This window comes from Accipiter gentilis, chromosome 22 (assembly GCF_929443795.1).
Source record: "Accipiter gentilis chromosome 22, bAccGen1.1, whole genome shotgun sequence".
NCBI classification, from domain to species: Eukaryota; Metazoa; Chordata; class Aves; order Accipitriformes; family Accipitridae; genus Astur; species Astur gentilis.
The window spans coordinates 19,217,305-19,237,617 of record NC_064901.1 but is presented as its reverse complement, the minus strand read 5'-3'; the positions used below and the strand labels follow the sequence as shown (position 1 = coordinate 19,237,617).

The following is a 20,313-nucleotide window of genomic DNA, read 5'->3' as shown; positions in this document are numbered from 1 at the left end:
TTTTTTCTTTAAGCCAGATTTCTGAAGAAAATGAGACCAATGAGATCACAGTGTTTGTTTCCCTCTCTCAAATGTTTTTGAATCCATTGACCAAATTCAATCAAATTCCTTAGAAGTTTTCTGGAGGGACTTCAAGTAAAATATTACGAGCACCCTGACTGCAAAAAGTACTGCCACATAAGCTTAACGGTTATTATACCACGGAGACTCCATGGGATGGCAGGCATTAGGAAGGCCTTGCCCATAGGAGTAGTTGCAATCAGAGGCTGAGGCTTAGCTGCTGTTAGAGGATGCAAAGGACATCTGTAGGCTCCACTTATCCTGCTGACCGTGGAGGGACTTGTTATGTCATTTCCTTCAGCAGCTGGTCAGATCATCAAATAAAGGTATAGGATCAAAGATGAGTCTGTGCAAATACCTCTGCAGTTGCTCTCGCCCACAGGGAGTCTTTGCCAAGCAGGTTTTACGCTTTTGTCATGAGGCTTGTGACGGGATTGAGTTTCTGTGGAGTTGTTTCTGCATCTGTCTCTCCCTGCCACAGAAGGGCTCTTGTTTGTCGCTGCAGTGGGAATTGATAATGTCAATAAACTGAATGGAGACTTGACCCCAGCCTCGCCTTTCCCTCTTTCAGCTGTATCTTCATCTGGCGTCTGAGCTCAGAGATGACCATCAACATGCGGCAGCGACTGTCTGACATGAAGCAGAGAGGGAAGCAGGCAGAAAAGTCTCCTCCACACAAGACAGCTGGACTCATGAGGTGAGCAGAGTAGACTGAGAAGAGGTGGCTGGCTTTGTAGGGTTTCATGTGAAAAGTGTGGCACTGGGAATCAACTGTAAGGTTTCTGCTGTCTTCACTGACAGTGTCTTCCAAAAGTTCTCTTATTCTCCTGTTGGATTTGCCATGGTTTTTGTGCTCCCCTTTCGATATAGAAGCCTGACTGTGATTTTCAAGACAGTCTTGCTTAGTGTTGCTTCACTGATTACAATGTGTATGCAATGCCCCTTGTGTCTTAATTTAGTTTAATGATGTGGTCAGAAACTTTAATAAGCAGTTTACCTAGCAACACTGAGGCTGGTACGCAGCATCCCACCAGGGCAGCCTTGCTCCTTCATGAATAAAGTTCTCTGGATCTAGGCTGAATGCAATTTAACTGCTGTTTTCTGCAGTGTCAGTACTGAAGTATACCTGTGAGCTGTATGAGTTTGCCATATTGATCATAACTATTTCCTGGAGGCTTTGAAAAAGGTCACCTAAAAATAATTGTAATATAAATAATAAATATAAAAATAATTTCCGTGGGAAAAGTTCTTGGCAGCTGAATCATTATTTTTTACTTGGTAAACAACATATCTAAAAACAAACTACCACAGCCTACAAACTGAATAGATCTAAATTTATCTGGTGACCTTTCTTTAAAAAGTGGTGCTTAAATGCAGACCCTGTTTTTAAACAGAACAAGAGTGACAGGGGATTATGGATTTTTAGTGTAAGGTATTTGGTTTCTCTGTAGTTAGTAAGTAGCTGAGACTAATTTGACGGTAAGCAATGCAGGAGAGAGTTGTGACTGAGCTGATGTGGGATCAAAGTGGAGAAAAAAAGATAAACACAGATTTTTGATGCTATGTGCCACAATTTTGCTCCTTCAAATAACTACAGATTGAGTTCTGGATATAAAAGTGCCAAAACACTGGAAGACTTACCACACTGGTTGTTATGTTGAGTATCACAAAGACCTTCCTACTCCCTTTGGGAGCAAGTAATGTTGAAACAAGTCTGTCTGCATAGTTTCATTTGGAAAAGTCTTGATCTGCTCATTCTTGAAACAAGTCTTGTCTAATAAATGCTTTCAGTAATGATGCTGGGAGAACTCAGGAAGCCTTTTTTCTAGCCAAAATTCTGGAGCTGTCGAGCAATGTGCTTTTTATAGCAGACTCTCCATTATTCCAGCAGCTGCAGCCTTACCCTACCAAGGCTCAGCCTGTGACAGATAATCCCAGTCCTCTTCCGCATTAGGTGATACTTGTTTCCGTCACAGACGCTTGCTGAAGGGCGGTGTTAGTGCCACGCCAAGCCCAGAACTTTATTAAACTTGTTTTGTAACCTCTTTGCAAGCCTGGAATCTACTTGTTTGGTCAGCTTTGAAAGCTTGTTTTCAGTTTTGATCAACCACTGTGGTAACTGGAGATCAGCAAAGACATAACTCCAGAGCATTTTGGATTGGGACTGAATATGGAGGAAGAGCCTATTGGACCAGCATTACTGAGGTGGGAGAAGGAAAACTAATGAACTTGAGTAAGATTGTTTTTCTAGATGCCCTGTACCTGTTCTGGATGTGTTTCCAAAGTCTGTCTGTGTAGGTTGCGGTGGAGAGTTGGGTTGCACCTTGTGGTGTAAAACTGTTGTCTCAAAAGGACTCACAGTAGTATAAAAAAACTCCCTGCATGGTGATATGCCATTTGTTCTAGTAGATTTTCTCTAGAACAGTACTGCTAGAATTTGGTGGGGGAAGTAATGCATTCTGCTAGTGCCATAGTATGAGTGTCTGACAGGATAAATAATCAAAATAATCCTGAGGAAACAAAACCGACTTGAGGAGGCAGTGGGGAGCTGAAGATTTCCAAATCAGGACAGTGCTGTCTCTATCCAGCTGTGACTGGCAGGGCAGAGATTGGCCCAGGTCAATAACATCTGGCATGTAAACACACAGAAGATGCCTTTCTGGGTCAAACCAGTGCTCCATGAAGCCCAGTATTCTGCCTGTGACAGTGGCAATGGAAGATGCTATTTAGTGAGACACTGTGTGAGCCTTGCTATATGAACATTTGTGGTCCATTTGCCTCATGCTCAATTGTTATATCAGGGGTGTTAGGAGGTACACCTCTACCTGTTCCCTTTAGTATTTGGTCACGGACCCATTGTCCAATAAGTTTGTATAAATCCTTTTTGAACTTCATAATATTGTCTGCCTCTGCACCCTCCTTTGGTGACAAGTTCCTGGAGTTCACTGCTCTCTGTGGAAAGAAGGGCTTTTTTTGTCTCTGTTAAACCACACTCCTGCTACTTCTGTTGAAAGCTCCCTGCTTCTGAATATTGTGAGCTTTGGTGAACTGTCATTCTGCATCCAGCTAACTGTAGTCCCCATGGTTTTGTAAACCTTTATCATAACCTCTCTCTATCCAACCTTCTCTCCAAACGGAAGAATCCCAGCCTTTTCAGTCCCTCCAAAAACTTCTAGAAGGACTAAAGTGTCTCCTCTGAAAGATTTCTCTGACTCACCTTTATGGGACATTGGATTATTTTGGAACTAATCTGGCCTGTATGACCCACCATTCTCCATTGTGCCCCTGAGAGCTTTCAGTTCTGCCTCTGGTTGTGATAATTGCAGATGTGTGCTTTTCTCTCATCTGCTGAACATGAGGAGCTTTGGTTGTTCGGAATAATAGAACTTGTACTCAGCTGATATTGCTGGTACATTTTGGTTTTGAGGCATTTATATTTTCAGAGAGGGAATCATGTAAAGGCCTTTTAATAGGGTTTTGATTTTGATCTAAGCATGCATTTATTGTTTAGAAAAGCTTGTCTCAAATTCTTGGAAGGGAAGTTTTAAATTGATTTTACTGTGGAATGTTTGCAGGGCTTATAGTAATGTTTTAGTTGAGTATTTAGATTTTTTAATTTCAATTTTAAAAGTCACTTTTTCTGTGACTTTCATTGAAGTTCTAGTATAAATAGCAGGAGAAAGAAATGTTATCCAAATTAAGTTGTCTAAAACTTATATATGTATGCTGAAGAAGTACTGCGTGCCATCAGATATATTTGGAAAGAAGAACTCCTTATCAAACTGTCAGTGAGCCTTTAGTCCAGTCCAGGAAAGCTGTGTGGTTTCTAGGGCTCAGAATGGGGCAGGCTTTTGATGCCAGATCAGAAGTGGTGCCTGGGTCTGTGCTGAACTACTGCAATTATATAACACCAGGGAAACTGAAGTCGGCAATACTCTGACCTTTCTGTGGGGAAAAGCAGGGTAACTTTCTTTTTAAAACCCTTAGGCATTTGGGCACGGGGCAGGGCAATCTGCTAGTGATCCCTACCACATAGGATGTTACAGTTTCATAAATATGCCCCTAAAGCTGAGGGTTTAAGTAGCACAAGATCAGAGTGGGAAAGCTGACAGAATACCTCTTTAAATGGATAGTTGCCATTCTTGTCTGTTTTAAGAAAAGAAAGAAGGGTTGCATTCAGGACATGCAAAAGAACACAGAGTACCTAATATCAGATGTCTTAATACTAGAACTCCATAAAGACATATGGCACTTTTAAGTCTGTATATGTGTCCTGAAGACTTTCTAACTGAAGGTCCTTCCCTGCCATTGATCCCATCCTGGCAGACACTTCAGAAACTAGGAGCTGAAGTGCAACTGACTCTGCCCATCCGTACAGAGCAAGATCCAGGCACAGTGCTAGAATGGGACAGTACCTCAGCCAAGGAAAAAGACAAGAGCAAGGACAATTAAAACCCTTGCTCTAAGTGAGTCACATGTATCATGAGAATTGGACATGTCTGTACATGCTATTCTGGAATAGCTACTCTGAAACATTCATTCTGGTATAATGATACTTTGTTGGGGTTTGGCTGAACCTGCTCTCAGCAGGAATTCAGGAAAACCCAGAAGTCTTACTCCTTTGCTTTCAAAATGCTCTAGTGTGGTCCTTATTTGGAAGCAACTCTCATGCTTGAAACCTCATCCTACGTTACTCTGACTTCCATCTAAGCACGAACAAGAACTGAGGAAGAGTGTTGAAGAGATGTGCGCAACAGAGGGGCTTAGAATAAAATCCAAAGTACATGGAAGAAGGCAGGGAAAGAAAGGAGGAAGTAGTGAAGTCCAAATTGAGGGATTAACTTGGGCAAGCACAACAGTTAAAACACTCAAGACCTTTTAAACCTAGATTTCATTTTCAGGAGTATCTCAGTTTCAAGTCAGTGGGCCTAAGATCCTTTTGAAAACCCCATTCAGTTATCTCCTTTCAAGTCACAGGACTGGGTCTGAAAAGCATATTTGAGTTGTACAAAGGAGAATGTGGAAGGGGGGCATGAATTTTTGCTGGGATAATGCAAGGTAACCTTACAATTGTATCAAACTCACAATTTGTTTGGCACTTCCTGTGAGGTATGAGAAGACTCCCATCTGACTTCCAAAATATGTTTTGCATTCTCTTACTCAGCCGCATTGACGATATTGGAACATACCTTTTCCCCCCTTACTAATTTTGTCAGTCATCATCTGATGGACAAAGGCCATCTTTATTTGTAGCATAAAACACATTGATAGCAATCCTCCCTTCTCCATTTACACCAATGACAGTACATGCAGGAGTTTAGCTAACACATAACCTTGCCTCGCCATATCACCTCATCATGGTGAGGTATTCGACAAGTTAGATGTTAAAATGTCTAGTAATCCAGGCCTTCTTCCTCAATAAACTTCTCAACTAACCATGATGATTACAAGCAGAAGGATGCTATCAAAGTTACTGATACAAAGTTAATATTGCCTACCATATATAAGTACCTCATAGTATGAAATATGGCATAACATCAAACATACTGTAGTGCTTGAACTTTGTTGAGATACCTGCTTCGACAGAAGAACTTGAGAGTGACAAGGTGGATGCCCAAGGAGACAGTCAAAAAGATGAAGAGACTGAAAAATGTCAAAAGTAGATGAAGACAGTCAACATGAAACTGTTTCACTGGGGGACTCTGCAGACTACAGTCAGTTTCACTCTTCTTTTTGCCAGAACACCTCAAAGCTCATCTGAAAGGGTTGGGTAGTTCTTACTCAGCCACTCCTAATAAAATGGAAATAAATGTTCTGCCACTATATGGGAAAAGATTAAAATACCTTAGGTACTTCTTACCATGTTTCAATACAGCGTGCTATCTGTCAGCTGCAGGCGAAGTTGGTCCCATGCCAGGCTGCTCTGTATTTGGTGGATGAGCTATTTTTATTTCATGAATAATGCTTGGCACTCAACGCCCACTAGTGATATCCTATAAATGTCACTAATGATGAGTTTGGCACTCTAGCTCAAGGCCATGGAGTGGGCGCTACTCAAATTTATTTGTTAGGGATTCTTCATTTGTTCAATTATTGTCCAAAGTTGGTTAGTTCATTTGGTTCTGTTGACTGAAGGGGGGTGAGGGGAGGAAGGAGAAGAGGAGAAGAAAGAGTTTGATGTAAGCGTCCTTGATTGGTATTGGGGAATTCTGTGCCGGGAGTGCCTCTGAGGTCTGTGTGGAAACACTTGTCTGATGTACTTTGATTAAAGATCTTCCCAAAATATGTTTTACATTATTCCTTGTGCCTGAAGCCTAAAAAAGGCAGCACGGTGCTCTTACGGTGTGTGGGCTGTGCCTTCAGGATCCGCGTGGTGCAGTCCTTGATATGAACCTGTCTCTTATGTGATAATTTGCCATATACCCAACTGCTATCAAACAGGGAGTATTTCTGTGACATTTTTGATGTGTAAAACAGTTCCAGAGAGGAAATGCCGAAGGGTGGGAAAAATATTTGCCTTTCGAATACGCTCTACCATCTTGACCTCATCAATTGGCAGGGTCTGAAATGGAAGGCCAAGTTTCATTCCACTTGACTTTCTCAGACTTGTTTACTTCTGTTATGATTTCTGTCATCCTTCCACACGTATGAGGCAATTGCTGTGGAAGGCTTTACGCACCTTTGTGCAGGGTTTGACTTGCCCTTTTTCTCAGAGATGGGTTTTGCTAGAGTGAGGGCTGTTCGGGAGAGTTGAGGCAGCCTGCTGAGTGTGAATGGAGATAAGGTGGAGAACTGCCTGGTGTAAGGATTGAAATGGTGGGCAATTCTTGAGATAGACCATAATACTCCTTCCCATTCCTGCCTCTCAGGCACGAGTCCATCTCTGCCCTGTCCTCTGTGCCTGCACTCTCATCAGACAGCGACAAGGATGGTGAAGACGAAGGGAATGATGAAGATGAGTTACGTGGGCTGCAGTCTTTCCATATTCAGTCCAACTGCAACACTGAGAGAGACTCAGGTATAAATGGGAGAGGAGCATGGGCAGAGATGGAGGAAAAATGGTAGGAATGTGAAGTGGGAAGAAACTGAGAGACCCTGACTTAGGGATAACAAGATATGGGCAGAAAGAGAAAGACCAAGACAGAAACAGATGGATCAACATCAATGGTAATGTGGAGTTGCCCATTCCTGCATCTGAAGAGGGGTACATTTCAGAGTTCTTTCATTAAAAATTCAGTTGTTAAATTGCTAGTTCCAACTAGCCAAACAAATTTTGAATTAATGTCCTGGGCTTGGGTCTACAAGCTATTAGACGTCCACAGAAGCCAAAAGAGATCTCACAGAGAATTCTAGAGATGTCTGATAAAACTTACAGTAGAGATTGCCATTACTAATTTGAGGCATTTTTACCACAGATGCTACAGTGTATTGGAGCAGGGTTTTTTCCCCAAGCCATTGGTAGCCCACTGCACTGTGCCAAGTGTTCTGCAATGGGTCTGCTGAGTCAGTGAAAATCTTATATAAAGCAGTATGTCTCCATTAAGATTTTGATAGAACGATTTGGTATTCTGTGGGAAAGCATGTGTTGGCAGTGGTCTGCTAGTTTAAAAGGTGTAGGAATGCTGCCTTTGAGGAAAGATGAGATAAGAGGTCTTGAAACAGCTGAACTACTGGCCAAGAATGTCAACTGGGTATATATCTTTTTCCCTTTCCAGATCCAGACCTTACCCTTTCAAGAAGCCTTTCCCATTGGGAAATGAGGAGGGTGAGTTACTAAACCTTCAAATTGTATTTCTTGTCCTAGGGAAACTGGAAAAGAAATTCCCATGGAGATTAAAAGCTTCATTCGCACTGGTGGGAAAGGTGCAGCTGCAGTGGGAAACCTTTGAGAAGCCTCTCTGTGAAGAATGACTTGGGGATGGGAAAATAGACCCTACTTTAAGAGACAGTTTCACTTTTTACATCAATATCTTTCCATCAGATGTTATGCTTTTGCCCCTTCATTTCTGGCCTGAATCTCATGTGGTGCTGAAGCTGATCATATAATTGGATCCGAGTGAGGCATTTAAATGTTCAGTTATGCAAGAAGCAGCAACAAAAGTATTATCTTTACATGATGCTTTATGATTAAGGGAGGAATTTTAAACTGTCTTACAGACAGCTTTGAGGCTTCTATGGAGATGGAAATAATTGTGTTTTTCTGTGGGTCTTGTGTTTTCTTTCCTGTTTTTCCATCAGGAGAATTCAGTCCCTATCTTTTTTTCAATTTCCTTCAGGCCAAAGAGATAGCAGCAATCCAACACTCAGAGGCACCAATGAGCAAGATGCCCCGGCAACGTGGGCGCTGGTCCCAGCCAACTAGCAACATAGAGATGACTGTGAAATCCATGCTTGACTTGCGTCAGTTGGAGTCTTTCTCTGTTTCCCGTTCTCCAAGTCGAGACTCGCTGTCTCAAAACAGCAATGGGGACGACAGAGAAGACCAGGCAGATCTTCCTGTGCACATCAACAAAGTAAGGGCAGTACTACTTTGTAGAAGTGAATCTACTCTGAGTGCATCTGTCCTGCCTCTGTTTATTATTACCTACATTTATTACTACCTGATGCCATTCTATATATGAATTTATATATGAATTTATATATTCTATATATGAATTCTATATATGAATATTTAGAGGTGGCTCTAAATGCCTTTGAGAAACTTGTTTAGATAACTCTTTTTTAGTTAGTACTCCTGCAATGCATGACTCTGCCATCTTAAAGCCCATATGGGATCAAGGTTTCTTTCCAATGACAGGGAAGACCTCATGTTTTCTTTTAGCTCTTTGATTATTTATGGTAAAAACAAGCTGAGAAGCTGAGCTCAGAATTACAGATGTGTGCATGATTACCTGTTAGCTCACTGTGCTGCGGTGCAGTTTCTTGACTCCAGTAGCCACTGAAATGTGGCTCATATGATGCTATTAGTTGTGGGCTGTGCTAGATTATTGAGTTCTCTTTAATCTTTGTATTGATGGGCCACGTCAAGTAATGTGTGCTTATACCTCAGAAAGATAATGCCTGTTTTCCAATGGCAGTCTGTCCTGGTGCCTAACTTCATTAGAGTTTTTCCTTCCTTTATAACTGCATGACTGAGAAGAGAATCAGGCTTGTTGTGTGCAGTAAATCAGTGTTTTTCAGCTGTGGACCACAGACTTCTCTAAACTATGTCTGATCAGCCTGTAGAAGGTAATGTAAGAACCTGCTGCCACATGGCTTACATGTGTGGTCATAGAGGGATAGGGAGTCCAGTACTTTACCAGAGAATTTTAGGGGATTGCAAACAGGAAACAAAATAGGAAACTGCAGCAGTAGTCTGTCAGGTTCAGTAAATAAGAAACAGAAAAGACATAGGAGTGCTGTGTTTTCTGATCTCTGATTTCTGATCATACTCTGTGCTGTAATGCATACTTCCTAGCTCTGTACAGCACTTGCTGTCTTAAGGGAAAAAACTGGTAATACCTAGTTTTCTTTCTTTTTAAATCAGGTTGGCAGCTCAATACCTCCCCAAGATAACCAGTCTTGTGTGCGACCCCAAGTGATTCGGCTTGTGTCCTGTGAAGAGGGGATTTTCTCTCAGGAACTGGAACCTTCTGAGAGTGAGGAGTGTGTAATCTACCCTGAGCAAGATGAAATCCATCCCACAGACTCTAGCAGGTTAAAAATAAGCTCTCTGCTGTGCATGGCTTAGACATTTTTGTTTTAGTTTGCTTGCAGCTTATGTGGCAACTTGGATGAGTTGACTGACGTACTGCCTGATTGATGTCAGGCATGTAGTTGAGAGTTTTATGCCAGTCTGATGCTAAAGGAATCTGAAACTAAGGTGGCACTATTAAAATAATCTTTCCTCTGAGGAAACTGCACATTAGCATCCTCCTCCAAGTTTTTTTGTTGAATAAACAACTTGGGAGTAGCCTATTTGCTTTCTCCCTTTTCTGGGTTGAAATAAGCAAGGGAAAACTTGGAAGCTGGAAAACCATCCAGCAGTGATGTATATGTGGCAGTGAAATGTGGGAAATAGAATGGCTCGCATGAGATAGATGGAATTGAAAAGGACACTGGAGGCAGTGGAGACCTTTTTTCCTCCTCTGCTGTTTCTTCTGTTTTGGTTTTACCTCACTTAATTTTCTGTTTCATTCTGTGCTTCATTTTTTTCCTTTCCTGAATTTTATTCTTCCCTTCCCCTCTTAACCTGATGCTAATAGCTGTTTAATGTCCTCTGTCTCCTCCTACTCTGTTACAAAGAGTGGGCTGATAGCTTTAGACGTACTTTTATCCAAGAGTGCATGCCAGGATTTTACAGCTGAAGCTGTTAGATTTCGTCCAGTTTCTATTTATTTATACTTTTAATCTTATTATGATAACATATGGACAGAGCAGACCCATGTGCTGCTCCATCATGTAAGAAAGGGAGGCCCTCTGGTGATGTTGGATACAGACCGGACACATCTCAAAGTATACGGAGTTTGCAGTCTGCCAGGGGTAATTGCCGTTCAGTTTCATTGAGTGACTTCTGCATCCTACCTTGCATTGGAGTACATCTGAAACCAAAGTATGTCATAAAGTGGAAAACTGAAGTCCTCAGGCCTCAGACAAAAGAACGGTGCTGATGTCATTTAACAAAATAAGACTTGTGAAATTGCAACAGAAATCAGGAATCCTGTGCTACAGTATTGTATTTTGGTATGACATTCTTCAGTAAATTAGTCTTGCTCAAACCCAGAATCTTCTCTGTTTTGCAACACAGAAGTTACCCAAAGAAGCAGGTCATAAACATGGATAAAAATACATATTAGGGCTCAAATCTATGGCAAATTGGGGTTTCTATCATGCAGGTATAGGCCTGGTTTTAGTCCCCTTTTCACTACATAGACCTTTACATTTGTTCCTCACCTGTGGTGGAAATCAAGCCAGGGCAGTGCTGTGCTGGTGCCTGGTAATCATGGGAAACCAACAATGCCCAAAAGTTAGACAGTCCCCTTGAGACTTCACTGTCCAAGCTTAATGAAATGCAAAAAATGTACTGTATAATGATGAGAGAAATCAACTTCTTTTTAAAGCCTTACTTTTGTAAACAAAGGTGTTACTAACACAGGTAAGGCCTTATTAAAGTTAGAATGTGCTTCTTTACATGTAAACCAAATATATCTTCTAGTGCTGTATCTTTCCTGTCTTGTAGTGAGTTCCAGGTAAAAGCATTGCCCCATGGGAAGCTAAGTAGAGGTTATCACAGTAATGGATGCCCAGACAAACACAGTCCTGACAGTGCCTGCTCTGTAGATTACAGCAGCAGTCGTCTGTCCAGCCCAGACCATCCAAATGAAGGTAAGATGCAAAGACATTATAAATGTATTTATATGTGACGTGGAATACTGCAGAAACTTGCTGGGGTAGTTCTGTGCCATGTTTATCATTTGCTATCCTGATCTCTAATACTTGGAACTTCTTCATGAGCCAAACTGAAGTCACACTCCTATTAGTCTCGCTAGTATTGCTGTAAAGATTCAGGTGCATTGGAACAGGCACTTCAGTAAAGCCACTGTAGAAGCAGGAGTTGGTTGAAGTGCACTTTCCTTGTGTGTCTTTGGCTTTCTTTTACCTTGCTATGTAAGGAGGCAGGTTTAGAATTGATTATCCCATAGGCTGTGCTGTTTGTGGGATATGGTAGATTAGAGAATTACACTTAATTCTGACCAACTTCTGCTTTAACATTCTAGGTTCAATTTAGCATCTTTGAATATTTTTTTTTAACCTGGCTAATGTTAATGTGATTATGCTATTACAGCATTGTTGGGGTTTTTTTTGCCTTTTCCCAGATTCTGAAAGCACTGAGCCCCTAAGTGTGGATGGCATCTCAGACCTGGAGGGCGAGGAAGGAGAGGAGGACGTGGGTACTAGCATGCCAGAGGGAGAAATCCCCCGGACACCCGATCAGGAAAAGTTCCTCAAGCAGCATTTTGGGACCCTGGGCAGCACTGATGGAAAAGGTACAGCTCTCTGCTCAGTGGTGGGACTTTGTGAGGTCACTCCCTGTATAAATCAAACCAGGTTACCAGTTCTGCTAGGCTTTTGTGGGGCTGTGTGTATGAGGGGGCAAAAAAGGGGAACCAATGTAGAGAGGCCTAAAGAAGAGTGACATCTGTTAAATCCATTGTGTGTAAGTCTGCGTGGTCGAGATTGGGGTTTGTGTCAGTTTGGGTTAAGTATTGTCCCTGGAATCTTGAAGAGCCATTCTCTTGTTCCCGGACTAGTTTTTCCTGCCGTATATGAAGGTATTAACTGTGTGTTCACCACCACCGCCGCCCGCCCCCCCCCCCCCCCCCCCCCATAGGTGACGTGTAGTGGCCTCTAGTGGTATATTAAGGCATAACAAATGTCACAAAAGAAAAGGCTGAAATGCTGGGTGGAGGGAGAGAATAAGAGGAGACATCAGAGTGGCAAAGGAGCTGGTTAGTCTTTATCGACCAACTCCAGAACAAAGCGTATCTTTTTAGAATTTATACTGGTTTCAGGCAGCAATATCTATGCGAGCTTTCGTTTTCTTTTTTTTTCTTTTTTTTCCTCCTTTGATTGGTTTGTTTTCTGCTTGATGACAGTGCCTCACAGTCCTACAGCCAGGATAGGACACAAAGGGAAGCAAAAAAGGAGGAGGCATACCCTTAGGGAGAGTAGCAGTTTAAGGCAGAGTAATCTAAGTAGAACAGAAAAGGCAAAGGCAATGAAATTATTTCATTCTCTGTGGTTTAGCTCAAAAAATCCCCTTGGATATGGGGGAACATTTGATAGTCTCTGCGATAAGAAAATGCATGTGTCAGAATGTTTGTTCTGTAACTAAACTGTTCCCTTTTTCTCTCCCCTTTAACCAAAATTTCTAGGTGGCTCATGTAGGAATCTGGAAAGAACTGAGAACCTCAGCATTTCCTCTCGCTTTCTTTCCCAGTCCCCGGCTCTCAGGTATGGCTTTGCTTGTTCTGAGTGTTTCTGTCTGTCTATTTTTACTAATGTGAGTAGGTCTCATGCTAGGCCCCGGGTCAAAACAGTTGAGCAAACTTCTGGCCTTGGTGTGCCTAGGCACAGCAAAGTGTTAGCATAGCACCTGGCAGGCTGGTTGCAGACTCTTGTGATTTGGACAGGCCATCCTGTGTCACTTTAACTGTTCTCTTTCTTACTAAAGCAACGCTGTTGTTTTGTTCTTTTTCCTCTTTCAACAGTGTGCTTATTTGTTTCATGATTAATGCCTTGATTGGTTAAGTTGGAGGAATCGCTAATCATCTAATTTACTCTTCACTGTTTATGCTCTATTTATTCTTTTGCATTTCATTCAGCTTGGACAATGAAAGTAGGCTTGTCAACTTTTCCTTTGTTTTACAGTGCTTTCTTAGTCAGCTTTGTTTCTCAGTCCCATGCCTTCACAGGGTGCTCTGGTGTCTCATACAAAGCCCCATGGGGATACTATTCTTCCAAAAAACCCTCAACCCTAAAACACCCCAAAAGGCCTCTCTAAGCTGTTTCCCTTGTTGTTTAAAAAAACTCCCAACAAAACAAACAAAGAAAAAAAATGGGGTAAATACTTTTGTTGATTTGGGTTCATAAATGTTTAAAACAAACAAATGCTCCTGTATTCTTCTAAAATGACAACCTGAAATCTCAGCTCAAATTAGTTTAATTGTATAGGACTGAGCAGATTTGGGTACATCTTCTGTGGTTCACCAGCTGTGTCTAGATTCACCATGTTAGGGAAATTTTTTTGTTATTGCTGTATTCAGCTACTGTTGCTGCTGTCAGGAGTGCCTCTTAGACTGTCTCGCGTTGGGACCATATGTTTGGGAAGAAAGCCAGTGGTTAGCTATTGTGTAAGCTTCTGGAGAGTTGCATTGGTGAGTGAAGGAAGTCACTGGTGCTCTAGAGATGTAACAAAAGGAGGTAGTTTTAGGTTATGAAAACCTCTGGGCTTTTCATCTGTTCAGCTGTTCAAACATGCCAGATTGAAAGTTACCTCCTTTCTGAAGTAAGTCTATTGTGTTTGTCTGGAGTTGAGAGGAAGAGGATATTAGGCTTTCCTCTTGAAGATATTGACCAGCTTTCCTAGTAGTTATGCTTTTATAATGTTAGGAAAGTATAATTACTTTCTCTTAGGATATCTTAGAATTGAAAAGATTTCATTGCTAGCAAGGTGAGCTGAGAGAAAAACCCTGACCTGACTTTGCCTAGTCTTCCCTCTGCCTGGAATTTTTCCTTCTCTTTTGCCTTCACCTTTTACAGTGTCCTTCCTGAAAACAGTGACCCAATGCTGTTTGTGATCGTGCAGCCTAAGGTCAAATGCCTGAAGACCAGTGCTTCTAGGGATGAGTGGAATGAAGTGGTAACAGCCTAGGGCATTTTGACTTAAAAAAATCCAGATAGGGAAGGGCTCTTTATCCCAGAGAAACTGGTTTAATGTGTGTGCCTGTTTGTCCAGGGCAACATACTTACTTATTTTAACTAGGATTTCTTTGTCATGTTCTCTAGACGATTGTCACTCTCTTCGTCAAATCTGATACTGGATTCAAAGCCTATTGAGCCACCAACCCAGAACAATCGGTTTACACAAGACCTGTTGAAAAATGGCAGCAGCCATCCAGGTGATGCACTGGAGAACAGCCAGCTCCTGGAGAGTGTAAATTCAAATCGGGCTGTTTACATGCAGAAAAAACGCAGATCAGCTTTGGAGGCCGGCAGAGTTGGTATGGCTCCTGGACGGGTTATTGCATCCTTTCCAGAAGGCCCTGTGAATGCAGTGATGAGAAAGGCGCAGTCAGTTCACGACCTCATTCATGAGGGTAAGGACACAGGTTGGAATGATGGTATAAACCTAAGAATGAAATGGGGAGATTTGAGCTTGAGTTGAGATTTAAATTAAGCTTCTGTCTTTCTGCTTTCTAAGCTGCAGGCTTTGCCTGTCTTCTAACTCTTAGCCTGTCAAGGAAAAATATTTTTAATTTCTAATGCAGATGCTGGTCTTCTAATTATCAGTCTCTGATACTTGTCTGGCAGCTGTGGGAGGAGCAATACCAAGGGCGAAATGAACTATTTGCAAAGAAATTCTCTCTTGCCCTGCGTGGTTGCTCCAGGCCAAGACTGAAGCTCTCCAGGGTGGGAAGGAGAGGAAGAGGTGAAAAAGGAGACAGTAACTGGGAGCTTACGCTATCCATGCCCTCAGTGTGAAAGAATTCCAGTTTTGAAACAATCAACTCATGAACCATCAATAAGCACTCTGTTTTAAAAAAAAAAACCCAAACCTTATCACTGCAACATCGTATATAAGTTTTTGCCTGCTTCCTCTGGCCTCGTAGTTAACGGTCACAGTGGTCTGAGGTCTTATGGCCATACACTTTAAGAACAAGTCTCTCTCATCAGGTAAGCAACAGTATGCGAGCAGGATGAGGGATTGACAAAAAAGAAAGCTGTTGAGGCTTGGTGATATTAACCTGAAGTAGTGGTTCTGTATACCTCTCCCAGGGGCTGAGCTGAGGCACTTAGGCTGGAACAGCTCTGTTACTTTCCGATTTTGGAATTCAGTGCAGGCTCTTGTCTATTTTTGGTATGTTTGTCTGTTTAATTTTCACAGATAAGGGCCCTGGAGTGATATCCTCTGCCAAGCAGCGTCCTCAGACTCTTTTGGTGGTTGAGAAGGATCCCAGACCTAACAGTTGCAGGGTGTTATCAGCCAGTATGTTGAAGATGGATGGATCTGGTTCTCTGCTGGCCAAAGATATCAGGGCTGCAAAACCAAAGTCCTACATGAACCCCACAACCAGCTTCCGGGCTAAGATGTCAAGGAGCATATCTGTAGGGGAAAATCTGTACCTTGGTTACTCCACCGAAATGTTGACTGATGGGAGGACTAGCCCTCCAGTGGCAGAGAAAACACAGTTTAGTTCCACAGCAGATGCTGAGAAGATTAAGCTACCAGTGAAAGAAAATGTTCCAGTGAAGCCAGCACTTCAGCCAGTTGTAAACTGCTCATCTCCCAAGTCCTTTCACAGCAAGTTGGCATCATCAAACCGAGCACATCTGATTCTTGACATTCCCAAGCCATTGCCTGATAGACCCACACTGGCCTCTTTCTCACCCACTACCAAAGCAAAAAGCCTGCTTGAGCCACAGTCTCCACAGTCACCTGCTGGGGCCTGTAAAAAGAAACCCTCTTTTCCTGAGGTCCGAGCCTCCAAGAGGGAGAATCAAACTGCTGGGTCTCTGGTTCCTGGTAGAGAGATCCCAACAGGACTTGCTAAGGAGAGCCTAGTGGAGAGTCCAGTCTCAAGGACAGGTTGCCAGGATGAGCCAGGGGTCACTAATCCAAAACTGAGGGAGTTGTCAGAGGGCCAGCACCTCAGGTGTCCTGAGGGCACACTGCCCAGGTGCAGGGAGAGGATCACCGGCATCGCCTGTGTGCTAGACAACCAACCTGGACTTTGCCCACTAGACCCCATCAGGCCGAGGTCTCCTACATCTATAACTGCCTCGGCACAGGTCTCAGGTGTGCATGGATACCCATCTCTTATCTTCCCCCTTCTGTCTCCTGTCTTTGTGAACCGCCTCACGATCCCATCACATTTCTTTACGTCCAGCTTCTGGCCTGTCTCGTCCTGTCTGCACCTGTCTCGTTCCATAAGCCATCCCCTCAATGGTGAGACACTTCTTCAACCTGACATCTTTTTCTCAGTCTTTAATTTCCATTTCCTCTGGGTCTTATGTCTGAAGGTCCTTTTTAGCTGAATGTTTTGTAGACCTCAGCACTCTTTATGTTTTCAGTCGTACAATTACCTGTAGGGGCTCAAACCTTTTTCTGGTCAATTCTAAAAGCTGACGTGCTGGCAATCCTCATGAGTATGTAGGTTACGTCACCCGTGCCCCTCTCAGAGCATGTCTGACCAGCAGATGAAGGTGCAGGCCAACGTGTGCTAGCTGAACCTAGCAAGCACAGATAATAGTGACAGTGAAGTTATGCCAGGTGGCTCAGGCCTTACTTTGTTAATGTGCAAGTGTGCAAGGTCCAGAAGGGTTTGCGTACAGTTTTCTCGCATGAGATGAGGCTTGATCAAGGTGAGTTCCTTGCTGTAGCCACCTGTGAGAGTGAGAAAGTCTCTGTACTGCTATCACTGCCTTGAGGACATGTCTGCAAACTGGGTATGCAGTGCGTGTGCAGGCCTATCCTTTGGGTTTGAGCATAAAGAGCATGGATTAATTTTTGAATTATCTCTAGTTTGGAAAAAAAGATATGAGATGGGAAACTTTTACCTGCTGAAAACAGCTCTCGGATCTGTTGCAGGCACTGGTTTAAGGTACTTCAATCAAATGAAAACTAGCAGGTAACTTCAAACTGAAGCAAAAATCCTGCCCTCCAAGGCAGGAAAACCTCCAGTGGCAGAGAAGACACAGTTTAGTCCCACAGCACCTGCTGTGGGACTAAAACCTGCAGAGGTTTGTTTTTTGTGTCACAACCTGAAAGGAAATATGCCTTCCTGAAATACTCAGCTGAGTCATGCAGTAGGAAGCTGGATGTTAGCCACTGCACTGGTACCTTGTACCTTCAGGGAGCTATGCAGTGCATGGTTTTTAATCCCTTTTGCTATGATTGTTCTTATTCATATCTGAGAAGGGACACCTCTGTAATCCTCTGATCAATTACTTTATGTGGTGCCAGGTTGCTCCACTGTTCATTGCAATGGTTAAGCACACTATTTCTGCACCAAAGCACTGCAGAGGGGTAACCTGGTTTTGATGCACTGTTATTTTTCTTTTTTCATTTCTAGAGGAATCAAGCACCCTAAGATTGAAGCATTCCTATGTAAACCAGGAAGTGTGGTGTTCTGTCTGTGGGACCTGCTGTCCTTATGTCACAGGGTAGCTGCTCTGTAGGACAGGGAGCGCGTCTGAAACCTTCAAACCCTACCTCCACAGGTGTGAGGTTTCCTCCAACAGCAGATGCAGCCTTGAGCTGTGGAATCACATTCTACAGCAGAGAAGTAACAGTCCAGTTGACTGTACTCTTTGGGCTGAGTTTTCTCTTCTAGACTTGGGAATCAAGTTACATATCACATGTTTTTTGGTCAATTGCTAGGAATCTTTGTTTGCAGAATTCGTGCAGAGAAAGAACAATTTTTTTTCAGCAGTGTTTGGTTTTGGGGGGGGTTTTTTGTTTTGTTTGGTTTTGTTTTTTTAAAGTAGCTCCCAATACATAGCACACCCTGACAGAATATTTAGCAGCATCCTTTAGCAAGTTAGGATGATTTAGCACAGTGGATCCCCAATTTTTTTTTTCTCAGCAGACACGTGTCAGCCTTCAGCTTCTTGCAGACCATGTTTCCCAAATTTTTAGTAGTAGATGCTGAAAAAGCTGTTTAGATCCAAGTTGGCTATTGCTGTGAACAATTTACTGTGGCTTCTATGGACCACAGTGTGGCAGTTTAGATTAGAACTGTAGGGTTGACAGAGACCTGTTCTACTTCTGACTTGCTCTGTGACTTTGGGTTTCTACTTAATTTTTCTGTCCTTGCATTTTCCTGCCTATATAACAGCTGCAGATAAAGAGACTTAATCGTTTTTGTTAAAGCATTTTGACATCTACAGTTAAAATGCTGCAGATGTGCTTAATACTGTTGCTGTGTTTAATATTCTCTGCTGGTTTCTTGAAGAGCTCTGCTCTGCACACCCGAGAGGCAGAAAATGCCTGTTACTCAAGCATTTATGTTATGTTTGTGACCTTTCTCCAGACTGGCAGCTCACAGAGCTGGAGGCCAGCATAAAAAGCATAATCAGAGGAGAATTCCAGAAACAATCATGAGAAGAAACAACTGGGTTTAAAACAAAAAGAGGGGGGGAGGGGGGCAGCAAAAAAACAACAAAAAAAAAAAAAAAAGAAGAAAAAAAAAAAAGGCAAGAATCTGGGACTACACTGAAGCCCACTGTACTCAAACTCTACAAGGTTGGGTGATTTGGGAACAAAAAGTGCAGATGGAAGGATTTGTTCATGCCCCTTTGTTCTTCTAGATGTGTTTCTTTATGTATAAATAGATGTTTTTCTAGCTGTATTTGTTTATACATCATCTAGATGTATTCATAAAATTAGCTAAGGTCCCCTCCAGCCTGTTCAAAGATAATGTTCTTAGAATTGCAGAAATAATAGTGCTAATGTGACCAAGTTTTGGTTTTAGGTAACTAAAGGAAGTCGAATGGACTTTGTCCAGGCCTTTGCAAATTGAAGATAACTGCAGACTGTGTGTGTGTCTATGTCTTTGTTCATGGTTTATGTCTAACTCATGAAAGTGTTTATTTTGTTAAACCATTGCAGGCCTTCAACTCTCATGCTTTGGAGATAATATCTGGTGGGGGCAGGCAGAAGATGGTGTCCTTCAGTTGCTTGCTTTTATTTTTTGTTTTCAAATTATGGTGTATCGGCAGTGCGTATCTTGGGTTGCTCAGAAATGTGTTTCTGTTGTGACTGAGTTTGTTTGTCAACCCTCCTCTGGACCTCAGTCCTCACTAGACAACACTGTAATAGTTCAGAATAATCCTTCATCCTCAGTGCATAGTTGTACATTGTGCAGAAGGATACATGAGGGGGAGCATGTAGATTTCTGACTAGGTGGAAGCTAAATTAGAGGTTCCTCAGATCAGTTCCTTTTGCCACTGGAAACCTTCATTCAAACTTGACTTTAATTATAATTGAGAATGCACATTTTTGTTACAGTCAAGGATAGTCACAGATTACCCATGCCAACCTGAGAAAAACCATTGCTGACTTTGGAGACGCTAAAGACTGGAAAAATAGGAATGTTTGAAATAAGCAGCATCTCTAGGTAGTATGAAGGAAAGCTCATGTAGAACTTACCTGTTTAATGATTGGCTCAAACCAGCCCTAAAAATTGAATGAGAAGTGTGTGCACATGGTCTTTCAAATATATAATTAAAAAAAAAAGTTTTCTTACCCAACTGTGAGATTGCGGATATTGGAGTGTGTCTGTGCCTTAGTTTGGGTTTTTATTTTTTCCTCCCCTTCAGAATCGTGCATCAGTGTAGAGCAGTGTGAGCACGTGGTATCCGAGCTCCAGGACAGCATGCGCAAAGCCATTCATCTTTACCGCATGGTGAGTGACCTCAGACATGGGCTCTGTTACAGTAGGTTGGCTTTACAGCCTACGAGCACTGAACGTATGTGCTTACTGACTCAAG

The 20,313-nt window shown here is 42.4% G+C and overlaps 1 protein-coding gene across 6 annotated transcripts in view; it reads left to right on the top strand.

Moving 5' to 3' along the window:
* MAPKBP1 (mitogen-activated protein kinase binding protein 1) overlaps positions 1 to 20,313 on the top strand; it is a 108,459-nt gene that overhangs the window by 82,231 nt on the left and 5,915 nt on the right. For 3 of the 6 annotated variants that reach the window (XM_049825412.1, XM_049825413.1, XM_049825411.1), the window contains 11 exons: positions 632 to 757; positions 6,930 to 7,078; positions 7,776 to 7,825; positions 8,337 to 8,573; positions 9,587 to 9,756; positions 11,279 to 11,424; positions 11,916 to 12,086; positions 12,975 to 13,053; positions 14,608 to 14,918; positions 15,707 to 16,768; positions 20,143 to 20,228. In XM_049825412.1, coding sequence (XP_049681369.1) covers positions 632 to 757; positions 6,930 to 7,078; positions 7,776 to 7,825; positions 8,337 to 8,573; positions 9,587 to 9,756; positions 11,279 to 11,424; positions 11,916 to 12,086; positions 12,975 to 13,053; positions 14,608 to 14,918; positions 15,707 to 16,768; positions 20,143 to 20,228 — 2,587 coding nt within the window. Of the gene's footprint in view, positions 1 to 631; positions 758 to 6,929; positions 7,079 to 7,775; positions 7,826 to 8,336; positions 8,574 to 9,586; positions 9,757 to 11,278; positions 11,425 to 11,915; positions 12,087 to 12,974; positions 13,054 to 14,607; positions 14,919 to 15,706; positions 16,769 to 17,410; positions 18,232 to 20,142; positions 20,229 to 20,313 lie in introns of those variants that run through there. The other 3 variants (XM_049825414.1, XM_049825415.1, XM_049825416.1) reach the window with 3 other exon arrangements.